We start from the raw sequence: 23,662 nt of genomic DNA, 5'->3' as shown, positions 1-23,662 counted from the left end.
CAACAACTGCATTGGTGCCACCTCTTGCACCCATGCAGAACTTGATAGTTTCATAAATTTCGCCACAAATTTTCACTCTGCTCTCCAATTCACTTGGACTATCTCTGACACCTCTCTTCTTCCTCGATCTTTCCATCTCCATCTCAGGAGATTCTTCATCCACCGACATCTTCTATCAACCCACTGACACCCACAGTGACCTCGATTACAGCTTCCCCCACCCTGTCTCTTGCAAGGACACTATCCCTTTTTCTCAATTTCTCTGCCTCCGCCGCATCTGCTCCCATGATGAGGCTTTCCACTCCAGACATCCGAGCTGTCCAACTTCTTTACTAACCGTGGCTTCCCCCTACTGTAGTCAAGGTAGCTCACACCTGCTTCTCTACCATTTCCCGCACCTCTGCTCTCACCCCCACCCCTCCCAGACCCAAGAGGTCCAGGGTCCCCCTTGTCCTCACATTTCATCCTACCAGCATACGTGTCCAACACATCATTCTCTGCCACTTCCGCCATCTCCAAGGGGACCCCACCACCAAGCACATCTTCCCCTCCCCACCCCTTTCTGCCTTTCGCAGGGAGTGCTCTTTCCATGACTCCCTAGTTCACTCCTCTCCCCATCCCACTCCCACCCTGGGAACTTTCCACTGCTCTTGCCATTGGTGCAACACCTGCCCCTACATCACCTCCATTCAGAGACCCAAACAGTCCTTTCAACTGAGACAGAGATTCACCTGGACCTCCCTTAATATCATCTACTGCATTTGGTGCTCCAAGTGCGGCCTCCTCTACATTGGCGAGACCAAACGCAGACTAGGTGCGCTTTTCGCAGTATACCTGCGCTCCATCCATAACCACGATCTGCATCTCCCCTTTGCCAGTCACTTCAACTCCCACTCCATCACAGGTATGTTAGTTCACAGCCTCCTCCACTGCCAGGAGAATTCCAAGTGCAAACTAGGGGAACAGCACCTCATTTTCCGTCTTGGAACCTTGCAGTCTAATGGCATGAACATTGAAATCTTCCATGTTAAGTAATCCCCACAACCCACCCCCAACCATGCCTCTTCTTTTCTTCCCTTTCCTAGCCTCTCTCTCTTTTTTCTACCTCCCTTTTTTCCTCCTTACCTTTGACCCATCCCCTGGTGGATCTGCTCTCCCCTTCTCCCCTGCACCTACCTATCACTTTCTCTTACCTGCATCTATCTATCACCACCTTGTGCCCACCCCGCCTCCCCTTTTTTGTCCACTTATCACTGCTCTGCTTTTCCCGCCTATATATTCCCCTTTACCTATCTTCAGTCCTGAAGGAGGGTCCTGATGCAAAACATTGACCACCTGCTTTTCTCCATGGATGTTGCCTGGCCTGCTGAGTTCCTCCAGCATCATAGTCTTTTTCATCTAGATTCCAGCATCTGCAGTCCTTTGTTTCTTTTGTATTTGATGTAGTCCACATGCATTTTAGTGAGCGTTTTGACAATGGTCTCGTATGGCTACTCAATCAAAGACGGTTCATTGACCATTCACAAAACTGATGGCGGAGGGGAAGAAGCTGTTCCTGAAACCTTGAGTGTGGGTCTTCAGGCTCCTGTACCTCCTCCCTGATGGTAGTAATGAGAAGAGGGCACATCCTGGATGGTGAGGGTCCTTAATGATGGATGCCGCCTCCTTGAGGCACCACCTCTTGAAGATGTCCTCGATTGTGGGGAGGGTTGTGCCCGTGATGGAGCTGGCTGAGTCTACAACCCTCTGCGGCCTATTTCGATCCTGCACATTGGAGCCTCCATACCCGGCGGTGATGCAACCAGTCAGAATGTTCTCCACCATACATCTATAGAAATTTGTAAGAGTCATTGGTGACATACCAAATATCCTCAAACTCCTAATGAAGTAGAGCTGCTGGCGCACCTTTTTCATGAGTGCATCAATATGTTGGGCACAGGATAGATACTCTGAGATGTTGATGCCCAGGAACTTGAAACTGCTTACCCTTTCCACCGCTGACCCCTCAATGAGGACTGGTGTATGTTCTCCCGACTTCCCCTTCCTGAAGTCCACAATCAATTCCTTGGTCTTGCTGATGTTGAGTGCGAGGTTGTTGTGACACCACACAACCAGCTGGTCTATCTCACTCCTGTATGCCTCCTTGTCACCATCTGAGATTCTGCCAACGATAGTGGTGTCAGTGGCAAATTTATAGATGGCATTTGAACTGTGCCTAGGCACACAGACATGAGTGTAGAGAGAGTAGAGCAGTGGGCTAAGCACGCATCCTTGAGGTGCGCCTGTGTTGATTGTCAGTGAGGAGGAGATGTTTCTACCAATCCACACTGACTGTGGTCTCCTGATAAGGATGCCAAGGATCCAGTTGCAGAGGAGGTACAGAGGCCCAGATTTCGAAGCTTGTTGATTAGTAACGAGGGGATGATGGTGTTGAACGCCAAGCTTTAATCAATAAATAGGAGGCTGACGTATCTACCGCTATTATTTTGGTGCTCCAAAGCCAAGTGAAGAGCAGTGACATTGCATCCACTGTAGACCTGTTGTGGCGGTAGGCAAATTGCAGCGGGTCCAGGTCCTTGTTCAGGCAGGAGTTAATTCTAGCCATGACCAACCTCTCAAAGCACTTCATCACAGTAGACGTGAGTGTTACCGGGTGAAAGCCATTGAGGCAGCTAACTTTGCTCTTCTTGGGCACCGGTATGACTGATGTTCTTTTGAAGCAGGTGGGAACCTCCGACTGCAGCAGTGAGAGGTTGGAGATGTCCTTGAACACACCAGCCAATTGGTTGGCACAGATTTTCAATACTCTACCAGGTACACCATCGGGACCTGAAGCCTTGCGAGGGTTCACCTGTGTCTTCTCATTTTATAATACCTCTGATACCTGTGTCTTCTAATTTTATATATATCTATAAGAGGAAAATGTTTGCTGTTGTCTACTCTATCTATACCCTTCATAATATTATATATCTCCATCATGTCCTCTCTTAACGTCTTCAACTCCAGGGAAATAGACCTAGCCTCTCCAGTCTCCTATTAATAATGTATTATCTGAGTGTCAAGAACAATACAAATGCTACAATCTATAACTGAAATGGTCCATCCCAGGCAATATAATGACGAATTTCCTCTGCACCCTCTCCAGCACTATCAAATCTTTCCGGTAGTGTTATAAGTGAAATTGGACACAGGACTACAGTTAAATCTGACGTTTGATGAAGCTGGAGCATAACCTCTCTGCTCTAGTATTTAACGTCCTGGCTAATGAAGCCCAATTTCCCCATAAGCCTTCTTAACCAGGTTATCTACCTGCGCTGCTTCTTTCAAGGATCTTTTGACTTGCACACCAAGCTCTCTTTATTCCTCAGTACTCCTTCGGTGTACGTCCTGGCTTCAGATGTACTCTCAAAATGTATCAGGTCACATTTTTCAGAATTAAACTCTTTCTGCCATTTCTCACCAATTTCACCAACCAGGTAGCCTAAGATTAACCTCCACACTGTCAACAATTCCACCAATCTTCACGTTATCTGCAAACTTATTGATCATGCCTCCTGCATTCACATCTAAATCATTCATGTATATTATTAAGGGTCTCAGCACCAATCCCTGTGGAACACCACTAGTCACAGGCATCCAATCATAAAAACAACCCTCCACCATGCCCCTCTGTATCATATTGCCAAGCCAATATTGGATCCAATCTTAGTGTTATATTAATGATGGAAATTTAAATGAAGGGTGCATGATAATGAAACTTGTAAAGAATACCAAAACTGGTGATGTTGTTCACAGTGAACAGGAAAGTTTTAGACTTCGGGAAGATACAGATGGCCTGATTAGTTGGGCAAAACAAAGGAGCAAATAGAATTTAATCCATAGAAATGAGAGACACTGCTTTTTGTGATATACAACAATAAATGGAAAGATAACGAAGGGTCTGGAGGATCAGAGTGACATAAGAGCTCATCTCCACAGAGCCTTATAGTTAGCAGGATAGTTAGATTTGGTGGCTAAAAAGGGACATGGGATGTTCTTTCTTAGCTGAGGCATAGGATGTAAGAGCAGAAAGATTATGCTCGAACTATATATAACACTGATAAATCACAGTTTGAGTACAGTGTAAAGTTCCGGTCACCTCATGTGATTACACTGGAGGGTACAGAGGAGATTTGCAAGATGTTTCCAGATCTGGAAAATTTTAATGAGGAAAGATTAGATAGGATGTGGTGGCAGAGGAGGGCTGAGGAGAGACTGAATTCAGCTGTATTAAGATTTTGAGGAACCATGATTGAGTTAACAGAAAGGGGTTATTTCATTCAACAGAGGGGTCAAAGACCAGGGCACATATATTTAAAGTAGCTGAGAGAATGATTGGAGGGGAAATAAAACTTGTTTTCACCTGTTGGGTAGTAGGGATCTGGAAGTCACTTCCCGAAAGGGCAAAAATCCTAATCATGCTTAAAATATGATTGAATATGCACTTGTAATTCTCTACTCGCAGGGCTCTGGTCCAACGTGGGATTAGGCTGAGTAATCCTTTTCAACCAGCATCAACATGATTGGTTGAATGGCCTCCTTCTGCCTCATCAGTTTTCTGTGATTCCAACGTAGATGATAAAAGGTCAGACTAAGAAAACACACAAAGCTATGTGTACTAGTCTGGCTACAATTAAGAATAAAATCAGCTTAACCATTTTTTAAAATACAAATATTGATTTCAACCAAATGCAAGCATTTAACTAAATTCTTATACCACCCCTAGTCCCAAAAACATGCTTTTGTACAGTACCGATCCAGATGAAAAGCAGATATTTCAGCATTGTGTCTGTCATAACCAGCGTACGGTTCCCCTTCCACCACATAAGCCCTGCTGTACCTAAAAGAAAAGCAAAACAAAAAATTAAACGCACAAACTTTAAAACATTGTATGTAACATGAATAGTAGCAATTAGCTGTTTTAAAAGGCATCTTTCAAACAAAAAAAGCTTCAGATTATTCTTCCTGAGAGGTCAAAACCTCCATTATGTTATCAAGTAAAAAGAAACTTACTGAAAATTGCTTTCATGTGGATTCAGGAAGTCGTCAACTATAACCATTTCTCAATACAAGATTTGTCAGTTCTAAATCAGGATAGATACATCCACTCTAAAAGGTTCAGTGAGGGATTCGCAAAACAGAATAAATTGAAATAGTTTTGTTTAATAAGTTTTTTATGTAAGGTTTCATGCAGTACTGCAAAACACCATAATATTTAATCATCACACAAAATGCTGAAGGAACTCAGCAGGTCGGGCAGCATCAATGGAAGGAAATAAACAGTCGACGTTTGGGGTCGAGACCCTTCATGAGGACTGGAAAGGAAGAGGGCAGAAGCTAGAATGAGGTGGTCAGGGGAGGGGGAGGAGCAGCCTGCCTGTGCCTGCCTGCCTGCCAGCCAGCCTGTGCTCCTCCCCCTCCTCCGAAATTTTGACTGTGTATTCCCCTCCATCGATGCTGCCTGACCTGCTGAGTCCCTCCAGCATTTTGTATGTGTTGCTCCAGATTCCAGCATCTGCAGAGTCTCTTGTGTCTAATAGTTAATGATTGCAATTATTAAGAAATTGACTGATCCACTTTGTTCTTCGCTTCTCAAATGTTTTATATAAAAATTAAACTTCAATTTGCTCAAACTATGACATTTTCTTGAATTTATCCTTTAAAATGATGCACCACTCTGCTACTCCTTATTTTCTTATTTCTTCTTTTTTAAGAATTATCAATCATACAAGATTTAGTGTTTTGTTTATCTGGGCTAGTATGATAACTGGTTCAAAAGTTTTGGAAAATTTATAAAACTGACAGTAGCAGTACATTATTTAATGCTCCACTCTAAATATTAAACTCTTTACACATATCTAATAAAAATCGTAAACCTATCCACAGATACATCATTAAATAATCATGCTTCCCCAGTGTGATATTGCACAAAATAATGGATAAGTATTTACTGAAAGCAAGGGCATGCACACACAGGTGAAAAAACTGCTGTCTATTTCCCAAAGGGGAAAAAGCAATGTTCATAGAACAAGATTACCAAAAATGACGCCATTATCAAAGTATCAGTAGATTTTCACAGTTGAATTGTCCTAGGCGCTCAGATATTCCATTATTAACATTTGTTATTTCCAGCACTGCTGTCATAAGGAAAAAAAATCTCAGGTAAAACATAAGGAGTTTGTTGGATGTCCTAAGCAAAAAAAATTAAGTACTTTCAAATGAAAGCTAAAACTGTAAATATTCAATGGGGCAGCAACGGAGAGAGAAACAGAGGTAATGTTGCAGATCAATGACTTTTCATCATTTTTTTCCCCATGACTTCTGACGAATGGTCACTGGCCTAAATCATTAACACCACTTTGTAGGAAACCTCCATTCAAACTGAGCTTCCAGTTGCTTGTCATTTTAATTTTGTTTCACTCCGATCTGTCCTCTCCATCCTCTGACCTTAGCCTCTACACTATTCCAACAAAGTTAAACATAACCTTGACAAATAGCTTCTCATTTTCTAACGAGATATATTACAGGCTTTTAGACTCAACAAAGTGTTAAACAATTTCAGATAATGAGATTTTTTTATAGTCTAGATTCCCAGCATTCCTTCCAGATTTCTTTTTGACAACTATCCTCTCCACTCTGAATTTGTGAGCTTGCACCAACATTCCCCCAATAAACATTAAATCTCTCCTGCCTTTGCCATCTCAGAACTTTCTTTCTTTCCCTCTCCCTTAACTAGATCTTAAAACCATTTTTATATTACGTTATTCACAGTTCTAATGAAAGGTCTTCAGTCTGAAATGTCAACTTTGCTTCATTTACCACACTTGACGTGGTGAATATTATCAGTATTTTTTGCTTTGATTTCAGATTTCTAGTACCCACAGTATTTTGTTTTTGTAGTGAACAGTTAATGTCCCACCAGAGACACCACTAGTCACTTCTTTCCAATTTCATGATTACCCAATTAAGTTCCACTACCTAGGCAACCTACTAACTGGGGTAGAAATATGCTTCAAATCCATTAGCTTTAATTTTAGCTAAGTCTATTCTACAGAATTTTATTGCCCTTCTGAGAGTCTATAGATTTTACCAACAATTTGGTTACTTTCTAAAATGTTCAATAAGATTCAAGAGAAATAATCTGTACATATCCATGTTGGTTTTCTCTAATCAGCTCCAATTTCTGCATTTGCTTAATCACCCATAATTACAAATTCCAATACTGTCTTAACAATGTTACACCATCACATTCACAATATCAAGTTTCTCACGTAAAAGTTATTGTTTCAATTTTCCAAACTCAAGGGTCAATCCTGACTTGGGAGAGCATTGACCACAGATTTTGGCTAAAGCACCTGAAACTTGCCGGGGTGGAAGCTATCAGGGACAGGGAATTTGTTAGACTTTAACAAGCAAGCTTCAGTTCTTGGCTCATTCTTGAATTCCCCTGAAATGTGAAGACAAAATAATCATTCAATAATTCTGTTTCAATAATACCCCCACATATTTGTACAGGAACCATGTTACCCTTGAGTAACAAGTTCTAGTATTGAGAGCTCTTGCAAAATGGTTTTAACGTTTCTATATAAGAAAAATATTGAAGAAAACAGCTTGGAAGTGGAATAAATTAATTACACAATAGATACCTATGTTCTTTTCTCACATATCTGAGATTTACAACACATTGTGGGGTCAGGGTAGGGGAAGGGGGACCTTGAAAGCTCCACTTCATAATTCATAGCCCTTGGAGATGAAATACATTTTTGCTTGCATGATTATGCATGTGGTTATGAAAGTCTTATTTATAAAGTTTCAACTAAAGTCCTTCAGTTATAAATGGATAATAATGGCCCAGCTAGGTCTCTAAAAATGAGGCTAGTGACATTATGCCGATGAGGTCTATATTTTATCTGCTGTTGTGTAATTCTAATCTTCAACAAATTAAATTTATGCATTAAAATTAGCTATAATTTAACCATCGACTGATAGTTTAATTTCAGTGAACTAAAAGAGCAGTTTTTGCCCTTTTCAATGGTTTGAACTGCAGAAATGATAGGACCACTGAAATTTTAAGACCACAGAAATAAGCAAATGCAGCTAAGAAGTCCAAAAGGTGTCACAACTACTTAAAATGCAAAATTCCTAGCTAGGTAAAATAACATGATGACATCTATGTTGTAAAATCAACAACTATCACTGTTGACTTCATTCATTAGAGGAAGGAGGCGAGAGCATTATAGGAAGAATGCCAAGGCATATAGAGGGTACAGATGAAATTTGCAAGAATGCTTCCTGGGATGAGGAACTACAGTTCCAAGGACAGGGTGGATGGGCTGGGAATTTTTTTTTGTAGAAGGCTGAGGGGAGATCTGATAGAAGGATATAAAATGAAGATCGGTTTGGATAGAGTGAATAGTGGGAGGCTGTTCCTGTTCGTGGGGGTTGACGGCAAGAGGTCACAGGTACAACGTAAAAAGAAAGAGAATCTGGAATGCACTGCCTGCAGATAAGGTGGAGGTAGGTTCCATTGTGGCCTTAATTAGGGACCTGGGTATAAATTTTCACGGGTATGAAGAAGCGGTGGGGGGGGGGGGGGGGTGAAAACAAGTGAGTTTCTCTGGTTCATATCCAGTGCAGACAAGATCAACTGAATGGCCTTCTTCCGTGCTATAACTCTTCCATGCTTGTATGATTCTGTTCTCCGCAGGAAGCCTCACTACATTTTTAAAGTATCAGATAAATTTATGTTCTTTAGATTTATTAAGTGATTCAAGATGTATACTTTAAAAAAATATATGATTTTAACTTAGAAGCCTGTCACTTTATTTAAGAAACTAATGTTATTTTAATCCAATTATGTTGTACTGTTCCTGATTATTATACACTGCTGTCCTGAAATATACTAATAATAGTTCATGGTTCTGTTCTGTTTAGTCTTTGAATCAAAATAACAGGTTCAACAAACTTTTGTTGGTGATTGATCTGTGGCCAGATCCTTAACTAAATTTTGGAAGGAGAAGTTGTACTAGATATTGGTGAGGCCACACCTTGAATACTGTGCATAGGTTTGGTCCCCTTACCTAAAAAAAAGTAGAGTTGAAGGCAGTGCAAAGGAGATTCACCAGTCAAATTTCTGGGAAGAGAGAATTGTCCTATCAAGAGAGGTTAGACAGTATGGATCTGTATTCCTTGGAGTTAATAAGAATGAGTGGTGACCTTATTCAAATATATAGGATTCTAAGAGGAAGTGACAGCACAGATGTTGAGATATTTTCACTAGCGGGAGAGTCACGAACAAGGGGACATAGCTACAAAAATAAGGTGCCGATTTATTTAAAACCGAGGTGTGTAGAAATTTCTTCTCTCAGAGAGTAGTGAATCTCTGGATTTCTCAACCATGAGGGTGGTGGAGGCCAGATCATTAAATGTATTTGTGCAGCTAGATTAATATTTGAAAGATCAACGAATTGAGGTTGATGTGGAATTGGCGCAGAAGAGGAATCGAGACCAGGATAAGTCAGCCACAATCATATTGAATGTCAGGGCAGGCTTGAGAGACCTGGTGGCCTACTCCTGTCCTATTCTCTTCCATTCCTGTGAAACACTCTCATTCATGTCTTAACTGAGGCAGCCCCATTCATCTGTTACAACTATGCTTAGTGAATTAAGTTGGCTCCTGGTTAAGCAACACTTGTAATTTTCAAATCCCTGCATGATCACTCCTTTCCTTTTCTCTGTAATCATCTCTCGGATGAGATAGCTGTGTTTCTCTACTGCTGACCTTGGACATTCCTGAATTTAACCAATCTGCTGTTGGTTGCCATCCTGACAGCTGCCAAGGTCCTGAACTGTCCAAAATTTTTCATCTCCAAAATTCCCTATGTACAATTCTTCACTTCTCTTTCTAAGATCCTCTGTACAATCTCTCTCTTTGTTAAAGAATTTAGTCTTCTCCTTACGTGATTCATTTTCAACATTCTGTTTGATAATGCTCGTGAAGCAACTTGGGGCATTTTTGCCATGTTAAGTTACTGTTTAAATGTTGATGAGCAAAAAGGCAAAATGTATGATAGAGTAAAGCTCTGATAATCCACTATCCAATTGTAAGGAAATCCTGATGGTTCAGCACCTGGCTTGCTGTGTACCAATTCCTGTATTCCCTTCAAAACATCGAGGCCCTGGTTCCCGTTCTACCATTGACACCGGGGCTCCTGTTCCCATTTTCCCATTGACACCAAGTCCCTGGTTTCTGCTCTCTCTTAACACACCAAGGGCCACTGTTCCCATGCTCCCTTTACCGCATCAGGGTCCTGATTCCTGCACTCTAGAACTCCATGTCTAGACCGTACTGACTTAAATGGAATTTCACTGTCCCTCCTGTCACCTACTCAGAACTCCCAATCACCCCCAATAGTCTGGTATTCTGGGACTTTGGTTGTGCCTGACTGGCAGATTTTCCAGGCTGTTGGATGTTATTCCAATTAATACCCCAACACACTTTCAATTCATTTTTTTGTTGAGATGTTACACAATAAATTTTCCAGTGAATCCAGCAAGTTTAAAGGAAGTTTGGAGAACAGGGTCCCAGTGAGCCAGATGAACTAGGATAGTGGATTATCAGAGTTTTCCTATCCTAGGAAGGTTAATAGCTAACTCAACCGCATCTTAGAAGAGAGAACATAACAGCACAGTACAGGCCCTTTGGCCTACAATGTTGTGCCGACATTTTATCCTGCTCTAAGATCTATCTAATCCTTCCCTCCCACATAGCCCCCTATTTCTCTATCATTCATGTGTCTATCTAAGAGTCTCTTAGATGTCCCTGATGTATGTGCCCCCACAACCTCTACAGGCAGTGCGTTCCACACACCCACCACTCTCTGTGTAAAAGACTTACCCCTGACATCCTCCTTATATCTTCTTCCAATCACCTTAAAATTATGTCCCCTCGTGTTAGCCATTGTCGCCCTGGCAAAAAGTCTCTGACTGTCCACTCAATCTACGCCGCTTATCATCTTGTACACCTCTATCAAGTCACCTCTCATCCTCCTTCTCTCCAAAGAGAAAAGCCCTAATTCACTCAACCTATCCTCATAAGACATGCTCTCCAATCCAGGCAACATCCTGGTAAATCTCCTCTGCACCCCCTCTAAAGCTTGCACATCCTTCCTATAATGAGGTGACCAGAACTGAACACAATACTCCAAGTGTGGTCTGACCAGAGTTCTGTAGAGCTGCAACATCACCTCACGGCTCTTGAATTCAATACCCCAACTAATGAAGGCCAACACACCATACGCCTTCTTAACAACCTTATCGACCTGTGCGGCAAACTTGAGGGATTTATGGACGTGGACCCCAAGATCCCTCTGTTCCTCCACACTGCTAAGAGTCCTGCCATTAACCTTGTATTCTGCCTTCAAATTCGATCTCCCAAAGTGTATCACTTCACACTTATCCGGTTGAACTCCATCTGCCACTTCTCAGCCCAGCTCTGCATTCTATCAACATCCTGTTGTAATCTACAGCAACCTTCTAACTATCCACAACACCACCAACCTTTGTATCATCAGCAAACTTACTAACCCACCCTTCCATATCCTCATCCAAGTCATTTATAAAAATTACAAAGACCAGGGTTCCCAGAACAGATCCCACTCCAAGTGCCCATAAATCTTGTCTCTAAGAATCTTCTGCAGACTCAATGGTCTGTAATTCCCAGGGTTATCCCTACTCCCTTTCTTAAACAAAGGAACACCATATGGCACTACTCCTGTGGCCAGTGAGGATGCAAAGATCATTGCCAAAGGCGCAGCAATCATTTCCCTCACTTCCCGTAACAACCTTGGATATATCCCATCCGGCCCCGGTGACTTATCTATCCTAATGTTTTTCAAAGGTTCCAGCACATCCTCTTTCCTCACGTCGACATGCCCTAGCTTGTCGTACGCCATCCTCACAAACATCAAGGTCTCTCTCTCTGGTGAATACTGAAGCAAAGTATTCATTAAGGACCTCCCCTACTTCCGATTTCAGGTACATGTTTCCTCTTTTATCCCTGATCGGTCCTACCCTCACTCTAGTCATCCTCCTTTTCTTCACATACGTGTAGAACACCTTGGGGTTTTCCTTGATCCTACTCGCCAAGGATTTCTCATGTCCCCTTCTTGCTCTCCTAAGTCCATTCTTAAGCTCCCTCCTGGCTACCTTGTAACTCTCCAGAGCCCTGTCTGATCCATGCTTTATAAACCTCAGGTAAGCTTCTTTCTTCCTCTTGACAAGATATTCTACATCTATTGTCAACCATAGTTCCTTCACTCTACCATCCTTACCCTGCCTCAATGAGACAAACCTATCCAGAACCCCATGCAAGTATTCCTTAAACAACCTCCACATTTCTGCTGTTCACTTGCCCAAAAACATGTTCCCAATTTACGCTTCCAAGTTCCTGCCTAATAGCATCGTAATTCCCCCTCCCCCAGTTAAATACTTTCCCATATCGTCTGCTCCTATCCCTCTTGAAGGCAATGGTAAAGGTCAAGGAGTTATGGTCACTATCTCCAAAATGCTCTCCCACCGAGAGATCTGAAACCTGATCAGGCTCATTGCCTAACACCAGGTCCAGTACGGGCTAGTTTATATCCCTATAAGAATGTGCATTTAAATAAATTCTGTATCCATGTATGTACAGTCATAAGTTCCAGAACTATGCCACTTGTTTTAAAAGTACTACAATATTGAATGCAATTTGCAGATTCAAAGATGTTTCAGTTACAAGTAGTATTGGTGGCATATGTGAAAAAGGCCCACGAATTGGCCAACAACAAGTAGCTAGATGATAAGAGAACATTTTAAAAATAAGACAACACATTGTTACCCAAACAGTATTATGATTTGAAAAACAAAAGCTCTAAGTTTAGTTTTATTTAAATGGCTGGACATTTGCTTTGTCAAATTCACACCCAATGATTTGGAAGAAAATATGAAGAGCAATTTGCCACATCCAGTGTTTAAATTTTAATTATTTTGAGACTGGAGGGGAAACAAATAAAAAGTAAAACAAAACCTAACGCCCTATAAATATTATGTTGAGAAGACACTTCCAACTTTAAATGATACATAACCACCACTGTCATCTGCAATGCCTTTCACGCTAGACTTTGGAGATAGAATGCAACACAACTGCATCAATCAAAATACACAGCAAGATAATGATGTAATTATCTCGACCTTCGATGGTTCAATCAATCATTTTTCTGTTGTGCATTTGTTTCTTTTGTCATCTAGTGCGGAGCAAGATCATGATTCCCCATGACACTCAACTGACCGAGCTCCTTCATCTTTAATTTGGAACCCCCAAATTATATTATAAGCTTTGAATTTAATCCATTGTTTAGAATGCATAAATTTGGACATTTTATTCCCTTCTGTGCAAAACACCAGAAGGTAGGGATGTGTTTAATCAACCAAATATTATGTGCAATGACCAAATATTATAATTGTCAACTTTTTAAGAATCTGTATAAATCTCCACGAAATTATGCACCCAGGAAACAGATTACCAAAAACAGTGCTTTCCCAGAAGTTAAGAAAAAAACTAGATGAGCATCTCACACAATTTCAGTAAACTTGAATTCTAGAACTGGCTTTACAATACTTTTGTAAACCATACTGCCTATTATCCTTAATTGTGAGGGCCACCCCTCGCCCCCACTTTGGTAAATCGGACCACCAGACTGTGATCCTCCCCCCTGCATACAAACAGAAACTGAAATGGGAGGATCCAGTACAGAGAGTCATGCAGTGCTGGTCTGAGGAAATAGATGAGCTTCTACGTGACTGCTTTGAGTCAGAGGACTGGTCCATGTTCAAAGACTCAGCTGCCAGCCTAGATGAGTATGTCACCACCATCACAGACTTTATCAGCAAATGTATGGAAGACTGTGTACCAAAGAGGACAATACGGATGTTCCCAAACTGGAAACCATGGATGAACTGGAAGATCCACTCCCCACTGAAGTCGAGGACTGCTGCACACAAGTCTGGTGATCCTGACTTTTACAAGAAATTGAGATATGACCTCCGGGAAGCTATCAGGAATGCCAAGAGACAATACCGATTCAAAATAGAGTCCCAGACCAGTTGTCAGCTGCGGCAGGGCTTACATGCTATAACGGGCTACAAAACAAAGTCATCACATCCCTTCCGGATGAGCTTAACGCATTCTATGCATGTTTTGAACAGAAGGGAAGTGGATTGTCACCACCCATCCTGACAGCCTCCAATGCAACTGAACCCATGGTCACTGTCAAGGACATAAGATCAGTCTTCCAGAAAGTGAACCTGAGGGAAGCATCTGGCCCAGATGTTGTCCCTGGCTGTGTGCGCTTAGAAATTGCGCTGATCAGCTGGCGGGGGTATTTGCAGACATATTTAACCTCTCCCTGCTTCAATCTGAGGTTCCCACCTGTTTTAAGAAGACGGCTATCATCCCAGTACCAAAGAAAAACAAGGTAACATGCCTTAATGACTACCAACCAGTCGCTCTGACATTCACCATCATGAAGTGCTTTGAGAGGCTGGTCATGGCACGCATTAACTCCAACCTCGCAGACAACCTTGACCCACTGCAATTCACCTACCGCCTTAACAGGTCTACAGCGGATGCCATCTCCCTGGCCCTACACTCAGCTCTGGAGCATCTGGACAGTAAAGACACCTACGTTAGACTATTGTTTATTGACTACAGCTCCGCCTTCAATACTATAATTCCAAGCAAACTCATCACCAAACTCTGAGACCTGGGACTCAACACCTCCCTCTGTAACTGGATCCTTGACTTCCTGACCAACAGACTGCAATCAGTGAGGATAGGCAGCAACACCCCCATCATGATTATTCTCAACACTGGTGCCCCACAAGGCTGCGTCCTCAGCCCTCTACTCTACTCCCTGTATACTCATGACTGCGTGGCCAGATTCTGCTCTAACTCCATCTACAAGTTTGCAGATGATACCACTGTAATAGGCCGTATCGCAAATAATGATGAGTTGGAGTACAGGAAGGAGATAGGGTGCTTAGTGGCATGGTGTCATGACAACGACCTTTCCCTCAATGTCGGCAAAACAAAAGAGCTGATCATTGACTTCAGTAAAGGGGGCAGTGCACATGCACCTTGTCTACATCAACGATGCTGAGGTCAAGAGGGTTGACAGCTTCAAGTCCCTTGGAGCGAACATCATCAATAGCCTGTCCTGGTCCAACCACGTAGACGCCACAGCACAAGAAAGCTCACCAGCACCTCTACTTCCTCAGAAGACGGAAGAAATTTGGCATGTCCCCTTTGACACTCACCAGTTTTTATCAATGCACCATAGAAAGCATCCTATCTGGATGCATCACGGCTTGGTACGGTAACTGCTCTGCCCAGGACCACAAGAAACTGCAGAGAGTTGTGGACACAGCCCAGTGCGTCAAGGAAACCAGCCTCCCCTCCATGGACTCTGTCTATACCTCTCGCTGCCTTGGTGAAGCAGCCAGCATAATCAAAGACCCCACCCACCCGGGTCATTCTCTCCTCTCCCATCAGGCAGAAGATACAGGAGCCTAAGGGCATATACCACCAGGCTCAAGTACAGCTTCTATCCCACTGTGGTAAGACCATTGAATGGTTCCCTTATATGATGAGATGGACTCTTGACCTCACAATCTACCTTGTTTGACCTTGCACCTTATTGTCTAGCTGCAATGCACTTCCCTGTAGCTGTGACACTTTACTCTGTATTCTGTTATTGCTTTTATCCTGTACTACCTCAATGCACTCTGTACCAACTCAATATATCTGCACTTTGTAATGAATTGATCTGTATGAACGGTATGCAAGACAAGTTTTTCACTGTACCTCGGTACAAGTGACAATAATAAACCAATACCAATAATTTATTCATCGAAATGTAATTAGTCTTTGAAGGACAGTCATCTCTCATTTCTTTCCACATCATGACTTTTGACCCAGATTCTGCAAATATTCCAAAACCAGTTTTCTGTTGCAATATACTATTAAGAATTCTGTGTTATGTAAATGATTAGAGTGGGTCTTTGGGAGTAAGTCAATATTTACAAAAAAGTTAATATCAAAGTTTAATTCAAGTTTCATATTTACTCAACGTCCATAAAACAAGGTGGAGCAGCTCAAACACTTGTAGAAAGTAACCAATAAAAATCAAATTCACAATCTTTACAGTATATTTTACTGTTTGTTAAAAAGGAAAAAATATAAACTTTCTTTGATGTGACTTCTTTCATAGCACCATCCTGTCCAAATCACTTTACAACCAATCAACCATTTTAAGTGTAGTCAACTGCAGCAATGAAGAAAAACTTTCCTAAAGATACTGCCATCAAAAAAAAGGTTCAAATTCCATCCCTCCCTACCAGTGATCACTGTCGTTCCCAATTCACTGCCACAAACAGGCCTGCCAAATACAACTTCTGACAATGAACATTAAATTTCAACAGCTGTGGGTTAATTAAATCAAAGCTTAACCATCCTACTCTTTAGAACTTCCAACAATTTTCTCCTGTACAAAACTGCCCTTCTTTCACAAATGTGTTTTGCATGTAATTTCTGAAGCTAAGATTTTTCAGCTTTAAGCTCTTGCTCCAATGTACCTCTAATATAAAAAAAGTCACAATCTCACTCAAAGACTGCATAAATACTCATACAGGAAATGGAATTGTTTCTCAGCCAGATTGTACACTAGCACTCTTTAATCAAATTTTAGAACATGCCTAACACAGAAAGGAACAAGAAAAAACCTATAGTTGAGACTCAAGAAAATTATGCATGTACAGTGTATGTTTAGGCCAACTGCTTGAATGACCTAACAATACAGATTAGTCATGGCCGTGGTTGAGTTGGTTTTGTGAAGAAATGAGTCCATAGAGTAGTAAGTCTTATCTAGTACTGGAATCCAAGATAAATTTATGGATTAGCAGAAGCAAAGGAAAAGTGATAAAAGGATCTGAAGACAACACACTAAATTGGGCTGAAATTTAGTGATGTTAACACACTAAATTAGCTGAAAGTTGCTGTATTACTGAAATAAGCACACTAGAAGCAGAGCATTCAAAGTCAAAGAAATTGCATTGTGGTTCCACGATGCTTCATTACTACAGATATACATTTTTTGTTTAAATTTCCACTGCAATCTTTTTCATTTGGGTGGATTATCAATCATATCCTAATTTACAAGGCCATTTCGTCACAAGAGTACAACACCATGAGCTGTTATTCCACTGCTCTTAATTTCCAGTAACCCACATTTTTGTTTCTTTCAAATCGAGGTTTACATCAAAACAAGTACAAACTAATTATTTTTAATTTCCCTTCATGATGATCAGGTAATACAATTTGCTGTCTCTTGGCTGGTTTTAGCCTGTAAATGGCAGCTTTGGAAGTTGGTCAAAGATCTAAGGTTAATTTCTGTGCTGGTTCATGATGAGCAATTTCTCCTTCTTAACAACCAAACAGATTAGATTTTGTTAGGTTCAATTTAGACAAGAATGTTTGAGACAATCATTATAGTGGTTAACAGAAGGTGATTATTTGAACCAGATAAGATTTACTGCTCTATGAACTCATTGCTCTTTGCTCAACATTACAAAAGAAAATATGCAAGGAATATGGGACTGCTATGTAATGCAATCTGGTGCACTTTTAGGCAGGAATGTGTTTGGATTTGAAACTGTAACATGAAGTCATATGGCTTTTTAAACTCAGAGAAGTTTGGAATAATGATCCGGAGAGACAAGTTTGAATCTCACAGGATAGATGAAGAATTTAAAGAAATGGAAACTGGAGTAGGCCCCTTCTGATTGCTCTGTCATTCAATAAATGTTAGCTAATACAGTATCTTAAATGCTTTTCCCATTCAATCACCATGTGCCCCAATTCCCTCAATGTTCAAAAATCTATGGGCTCAACCGTGAATATATTCAAGACACTGCACCCATAGTTCTCTGGTGCAGTGAATACCATAAATTTATAGATCCATTTAAAGAAATTTCTCATCAGAGTGATAAATGGCTGAACCCTTATTGTAACACTGCCCATAGCTGGACTCTCCCTACCCCCACCCCCCCCCCCCCAAGCACCCTCCCCCCAACAGCCTCTCAGCACCTATTCTGTTGATCCCTTTCAGAAGTTCCTTGAGATCACATCTCCTTTCAAACTCCAGTGAATTCACCGTTTCTTTTATTTCTCTTCAAAGCACAACCACTCAAACTCAAAATCAATGCTGTAAATCTACTCTGCACTGTGAAAGGCCAGCATATCCTTCTGATGAAAGGTCATCAATCTGAAAAATCCTTTTCTCCCCCTCCACAATTGCAGCCTGACCCACTGAGTATTTCCAGCATTTTGCATTTTTTCAGTAAATCCTTCTCCAGATAGGAAGACCAAAACCACAAACAGGACTCCAAATCTTGACTAAGTCTCGTACAATAACTAGAGTTCCTTGGTGGTCTATTGGTGGCACTGCATGGAGTGAGACATATATTGGCTCTGCTCCATCTAACTTTCATGTAACACCTTTTAATAAAACTTTTATAATACTGTTACAAGATTAATTTTGATTTTTAACTGTTGAAATGAATACCAGATCCAAAGCTGGAGCTAATGGCAAGAATAATGGAGATCCTCAACCTACTTTGGAAGGTATTTCTAAACTAGATAAAAAGCTTGATCAAAGATTTGCTGATTTGGAAACACTTTTAAAGGATATGGAAGATAAACAAAATACACTCATTCAGGAAAACGCTAAACAGCAGCAATTAATTGACAAGCTGGATCAAGCTGGTAAAAAGGAAGATCCCAGACTGAACTCACTTGAAAAAGATTTGATTACGACCACACAAAAGCTGGAACAGCAAAAACAGAGGATTATTGATTTAGAGAGTCGCAGTCAGAGACCGAATGTAAGAATCATCAGATTTCCTGAAAACGCTGAAACTGCAACTCCATTAAACTCTTTTTCTAAACCTCTGGTCGATGTGTTTGGCTCTGAAGTGTTTTCTGCTCAGCCTATTCTGGATCATGCTCATCAAGCAATAAGACAAAAGCCTTCGCCAAAGCAAAAACCAAGGCCAGTAATATTGAGATTTCACTACGTAAGTATGAAAGAACATTTGATACGAATTGCTCGTCGTCGTGGAATGATTCAATATAAACAGTGGAAGTTTTGTTTGGTTGAAGATTATACCCCAGAAGTTATGAAAGAGAGACTGAGTTACAAACCAGTTATGTCACGTCTCTATCAAAACGATTACCATCCAACATTATTATTTCCAGCACGGCTGAGAATTACATTACCCAAAAAAACTTGTAAATGGTTTAACTCCGTCAAGGATGCCAAAGATTTTCTCATGGACTAGCCTTCAATTTTAGAGGGTTAAGAAATGCGTTTTTCCTTGATTTAATACGTATCTGATCTATTAAGTAATAATTAACTTTCAGATTTGACGCTTCCTAATTTTGGAGATTTTTTCTCTCTTTTGTTAATGTTCTCCTGCTTGGTTGTGGAACATGGACACCTATCATACTTAATGATTCTTCTTTTCCTTTTTCTATTATCTCTTTTAGTTTAATAATTTTTTTGATGCTCTGTTTTAATAATAATCAAGAACTTGACAAAGTGATTAATTGCTTTTTTTCTTTGAAATAATTATAAAACTGTATTTTTTAAATGTTGACAGTTAATATCCTTTGCCTTTGTTTAAATTTTCTAACAAGTTTGCTTATAGTTCGGTAAATTTGTTTTGGGTTTTTTCGATACCTTGTTTTGACTACAAAAGGTGGTTTACATTCTTTTCAGTTTTGGAGATTTGCCACCAATGGAGTTGGGGGTATTCAAATTAGTAGATGGCTTTTGTGGGTGGGGGGTAGGGTTGCTTTTAGGTTAGTTTTTTCCCTCTGGACTGATGAACTACATATATGTCTGAATTCTCGTCATATCCGGCTCCTCTTTGAACTCTTTTTCCTCTTCCTGTTAATGAGCTTCCTGTACAGTAAGGTTAACCCTTTACATACCATCTGTTTTAAGTCCATTAAAATGGATAAGATGATTAATTTTGTTTCCTGGAATAAGAATGGTTTAAATAATCCAATTAAGCGCAGTAAGGTCTTTAAAGTTTTTCACAGACTGAATGATCAGATTATTTTTGTCCAGGAGACTCATGTGAGGAGAGAGGATAATCAACACTTTTTCACATTTTGGAGGGGTCAACAGTTCCATTCTAATTCACAAGCAAAGGTGAAAGGAGTCTCTATTTTTATAGACTCCTCAGTTTCATTTGTTCATCATGAGATAATTTCAGACCCAAATGGTAGATTTTTATTCATTACTGGCTTACTTCATAATAAAAAAAGTTGTTATGGTTAATGTTTATGCACCCAATGTTGATCATCCTGAATTTTTTAAACATTTATTTGCATCTTTTCCTAATTTAAACAAATATACTTTGATTATGGGTGGAGATTTCAACTGTTGTTTAAACCATCCGATGGATAGATCTGTGTCGAATCCTGCACTTCCAAACAAATCTGCTGTCTTTATTAATTCCTTTTTAGTCGATTCCAGAATTTTAGATGCTTGGAGATTTCTACACCCATATGATAAAGAACTTTCATTTTTTTCTCATGTTTATCATAATTACTCGAGGATTGATTATTTTTTTTAACCGATGCTAGATTAGCTCCATTTATTATTGACTGTAAATATGATGCAATTGCCATTTCTGATCATGCGCCATTGAAATTATCAATTAAATTAGCAGATGTACCCTCTGGTGTCAGACAATGGCGATTCAATCCTTCTCTATTGCAAGATTTAGACTTCCTTCAATTTATTAAAGAACAGATTTCAATTTTCTTTTTAACTAATTTTACTGAAGAAATTTCCAGTGGGATAATATGGGATACTTTTAAAGCATATATCCGTGGTCAAATTATTTCATATTTTGCCAGATTGACAAAATGAACTAATAATGAAATACGTATATTGGCTGATAAGATTAAAGAAATCGATAAAAAATATTCTGATGCTCCTAATTTGGAGCTTTATAAAAAGAGAACAGAACTTCAATTACAACATAGTTTACTATTAACATCTCCAATCGAAAATCAATCATTTAAAACCAGAAGTCAGTTTTATATACACGGTGACAAATCTGGTAGATTGCTTGCCAATCAATTGAAAACTGCTTCAACTAAACATCAGATTATTAAAATTCATAAACCAGATGGTAACTATACGGTGGACCATGAAAAAACTAATAAATCTTTTCAAAAATTTTATACTTTGTGGCGACTCACCGTCTAGTCGGGCGAACCGGCTCGGCAGTCGGGTCGCGCGGCGTTGGAGCGACGAGGCCCAAGATGGCGGCGGGCCTCGTCTTTCCGAGCGACGGGGAGAACCCGCGCGCGGGAAAGTCCTGATGACGTAGGACTTACGTCATTACCGGTTGTTTTGGGCGGGAACATTCTCCCTTAAAGGGCCCGCGCAAGGCGGGAAAATAAACCAGTTCCGTTTGGCAATCCTCCGAGTAGAGTCTTGTTTTATTCCACGGTAGCAACCGCTACAACTTCTTTATACCAGTCAGAATTCCCTGAGGATTCTACATTAATGCATGAATTTTTAAGGGACCTGAAGACTCCAAAATTATCATGTAATGAACGTTCAATATTAGATGCACCCATTTCGGAGGAAGAAATAAAGAAGGCAATTTTTTTCAATGAATTCAGGTAAAACATCCAGTCCTGATGGGTATACAGTCGAATTTTTAAAATCTTTTTCTGATTTTCTTTCTCCCTGGTTAGGAAAAATTTTTAAAGATGCCCTATCAGTGGGTAAACTACCACAATCCATTTATGAAGCTACTATCTCTTTAATTCTTAAAATGGATAAAGATCCCACTGAATGTGCATCTTATAGACCTATTTCTTTGTTAAATGTGGATTCCAAGATATTTTCCAAAATATTGGCTTCTAGATTGGAAAAGGTTCTTCCACAAATTATCTCTGATGACCAGACAGGATTAATCCAGAATCGTTATCTGCATTTTAACATTAGGAGGTTAATGAATATTATATATACCCCCCTCATCTAAAATTCCAGAACGTGTTATTTCATTAGATGCTGTAAGGGCGTTTGATAGAGTCGAATGGGAATATTTATTTAATACACTTGAGAAATTTAATTTTAGTCCCAATTTTATATCTGTGATCAAATTGATTTATCATACACCTATGGCTTCAATACTTACTAATAATCAGAGATCCCCTCTGTTCAGGCTTTTTCAAGGTACTAGACAGGGTTGCCCTCTATTATTTGATATTGCTTTGGAACCCTTAGCAATTGCCCTTCGGGATTCTTTTAATATGTTTGGTATCACACGTGGACAGGGGATTCATAAGGTATCTCTATATGCAGATGACTTGTTACTTTATATTTATAACCTGGAGGAATCCATCCCTGCAGTATCATCACTGCTTGCTCAGTTTAGTGTTTTTTCTGGTTATAGATTAAATCTTAATAAGAGTGAACTCTTTCCATTAAATATGCAAACCCCAATTTATAGGCAATTACCATTTAGATTAGTAACAGACCATTTTACGTATTTGGGTGTTAAAATTACCAACAAACATAAGGACCTATTTAAAGTTAACTTGTTACCTTTAATTGATCACGTTAAACAATTATTTACAAAATGGTCCCCATTATCCCTATCATTGATATGCCAAGTTAATGCGGTTAATATGAATATTTTACCAAAATTTCTATATTTATTTCAGGCGATCAACTTTCATCCCAAAATCTTTTTTTGACACTATTGATTCTAAAATTCTTTCTTATATATGGCAGAATAAAAACCCAAGGTTAAGTAAGAAATATTTACAAAAATTAAAGAAGGATAGTGACATGACTTTGCCTAACCTTAGATTATATTATTGGGCAATTAATATCAGATATTTAATTTTTTGGGCACAAGATTTAGATGTAATTCAATGTCCCAAATGGGTATACCTTGAGTATGAATCAGTACTTGGATTTTCATTAGTTTCTATTTTAGGAGCCTCACTCCCTTTTGCACTTACTATATTGAGTAAACATATGACTAACCCAATAGTTAAACATACAATACGAATGTGATTTCAATTCCGTAAATTCTTTGGATTGAATAAATTTAACTTATAAAGCCCCATTCAATCTAATTTTTTCTTTCAACCATCCAGAATCGACTTAGCTTTTTCTTTATGGAAAATGAAGGAAATAACATGTTTTTGTGATCTATTCATTGATAACTTTATCATCTTTTGAACAGTCGTCTAATAAATACAATTTGCCTAAATCACACTTTTTTTGATACTTACAGATTAGAAATTTTTTAAAAGTTACTACGCCTTCTTTTCCGACTCCATATAAAACTGAAATTACGGAAAAAAAATTAGGCTTTAATCCCTATCAGAAGGGCTTGATAGCAATAATGTATGCTCTAATTATGAAAATATATCCAGAGACACTTGATAAAATTAAGAATGAATGGGAAAGAGAACTCCAGATAC

At 39.8% G+C, this 23,662-nt stretch overlaps 1 protein-coding gene across 4 annotated transcripts in view; it reads right to left on the bottom strand.

Moving 5' to 3' along the window:
• The window catches only part of fam20b (FAM20B glycosaminoglycan xylosylkinase), a 131,958-nt gene that overhangs the window by 37,571 nt on the left and 70,725 nt on the right, over nt 1-23,662 (bottom strand). For all 4 annotated transcript variants that reach the window (XM_052011853.1, XM_052011854.1, XM_052011856.1 and 1 more), the window contains exon 4: nt 4,793-4,879. In XM_052011853.1, coding sequence (XP_051867813.1) covers nt 4,793-4,879 — 87 coding nt within the window. The remainder of the gene's footprint in view (nt 1-4,792; nt 4,880-23,662) is intronic.

Source organism: Pristis pectinata, chromosome 3 (genome assembly GCF_009764475.1).
Source record: "Pristis pectinata isolate sPriPec2 chromosome 3, sPriPec2.1.pri, whole genome shotgun sequence".
NCBI classification, from domain to species: Eukaryota; Metazoa; Chordata; class Chondrichthyes; order Rhinopristiformes; family Pristidae; genus Pristis; species Pristis pectinata.
This window is presented reverse-complemented; position numbering and strand designations above follow the sequence as displayed.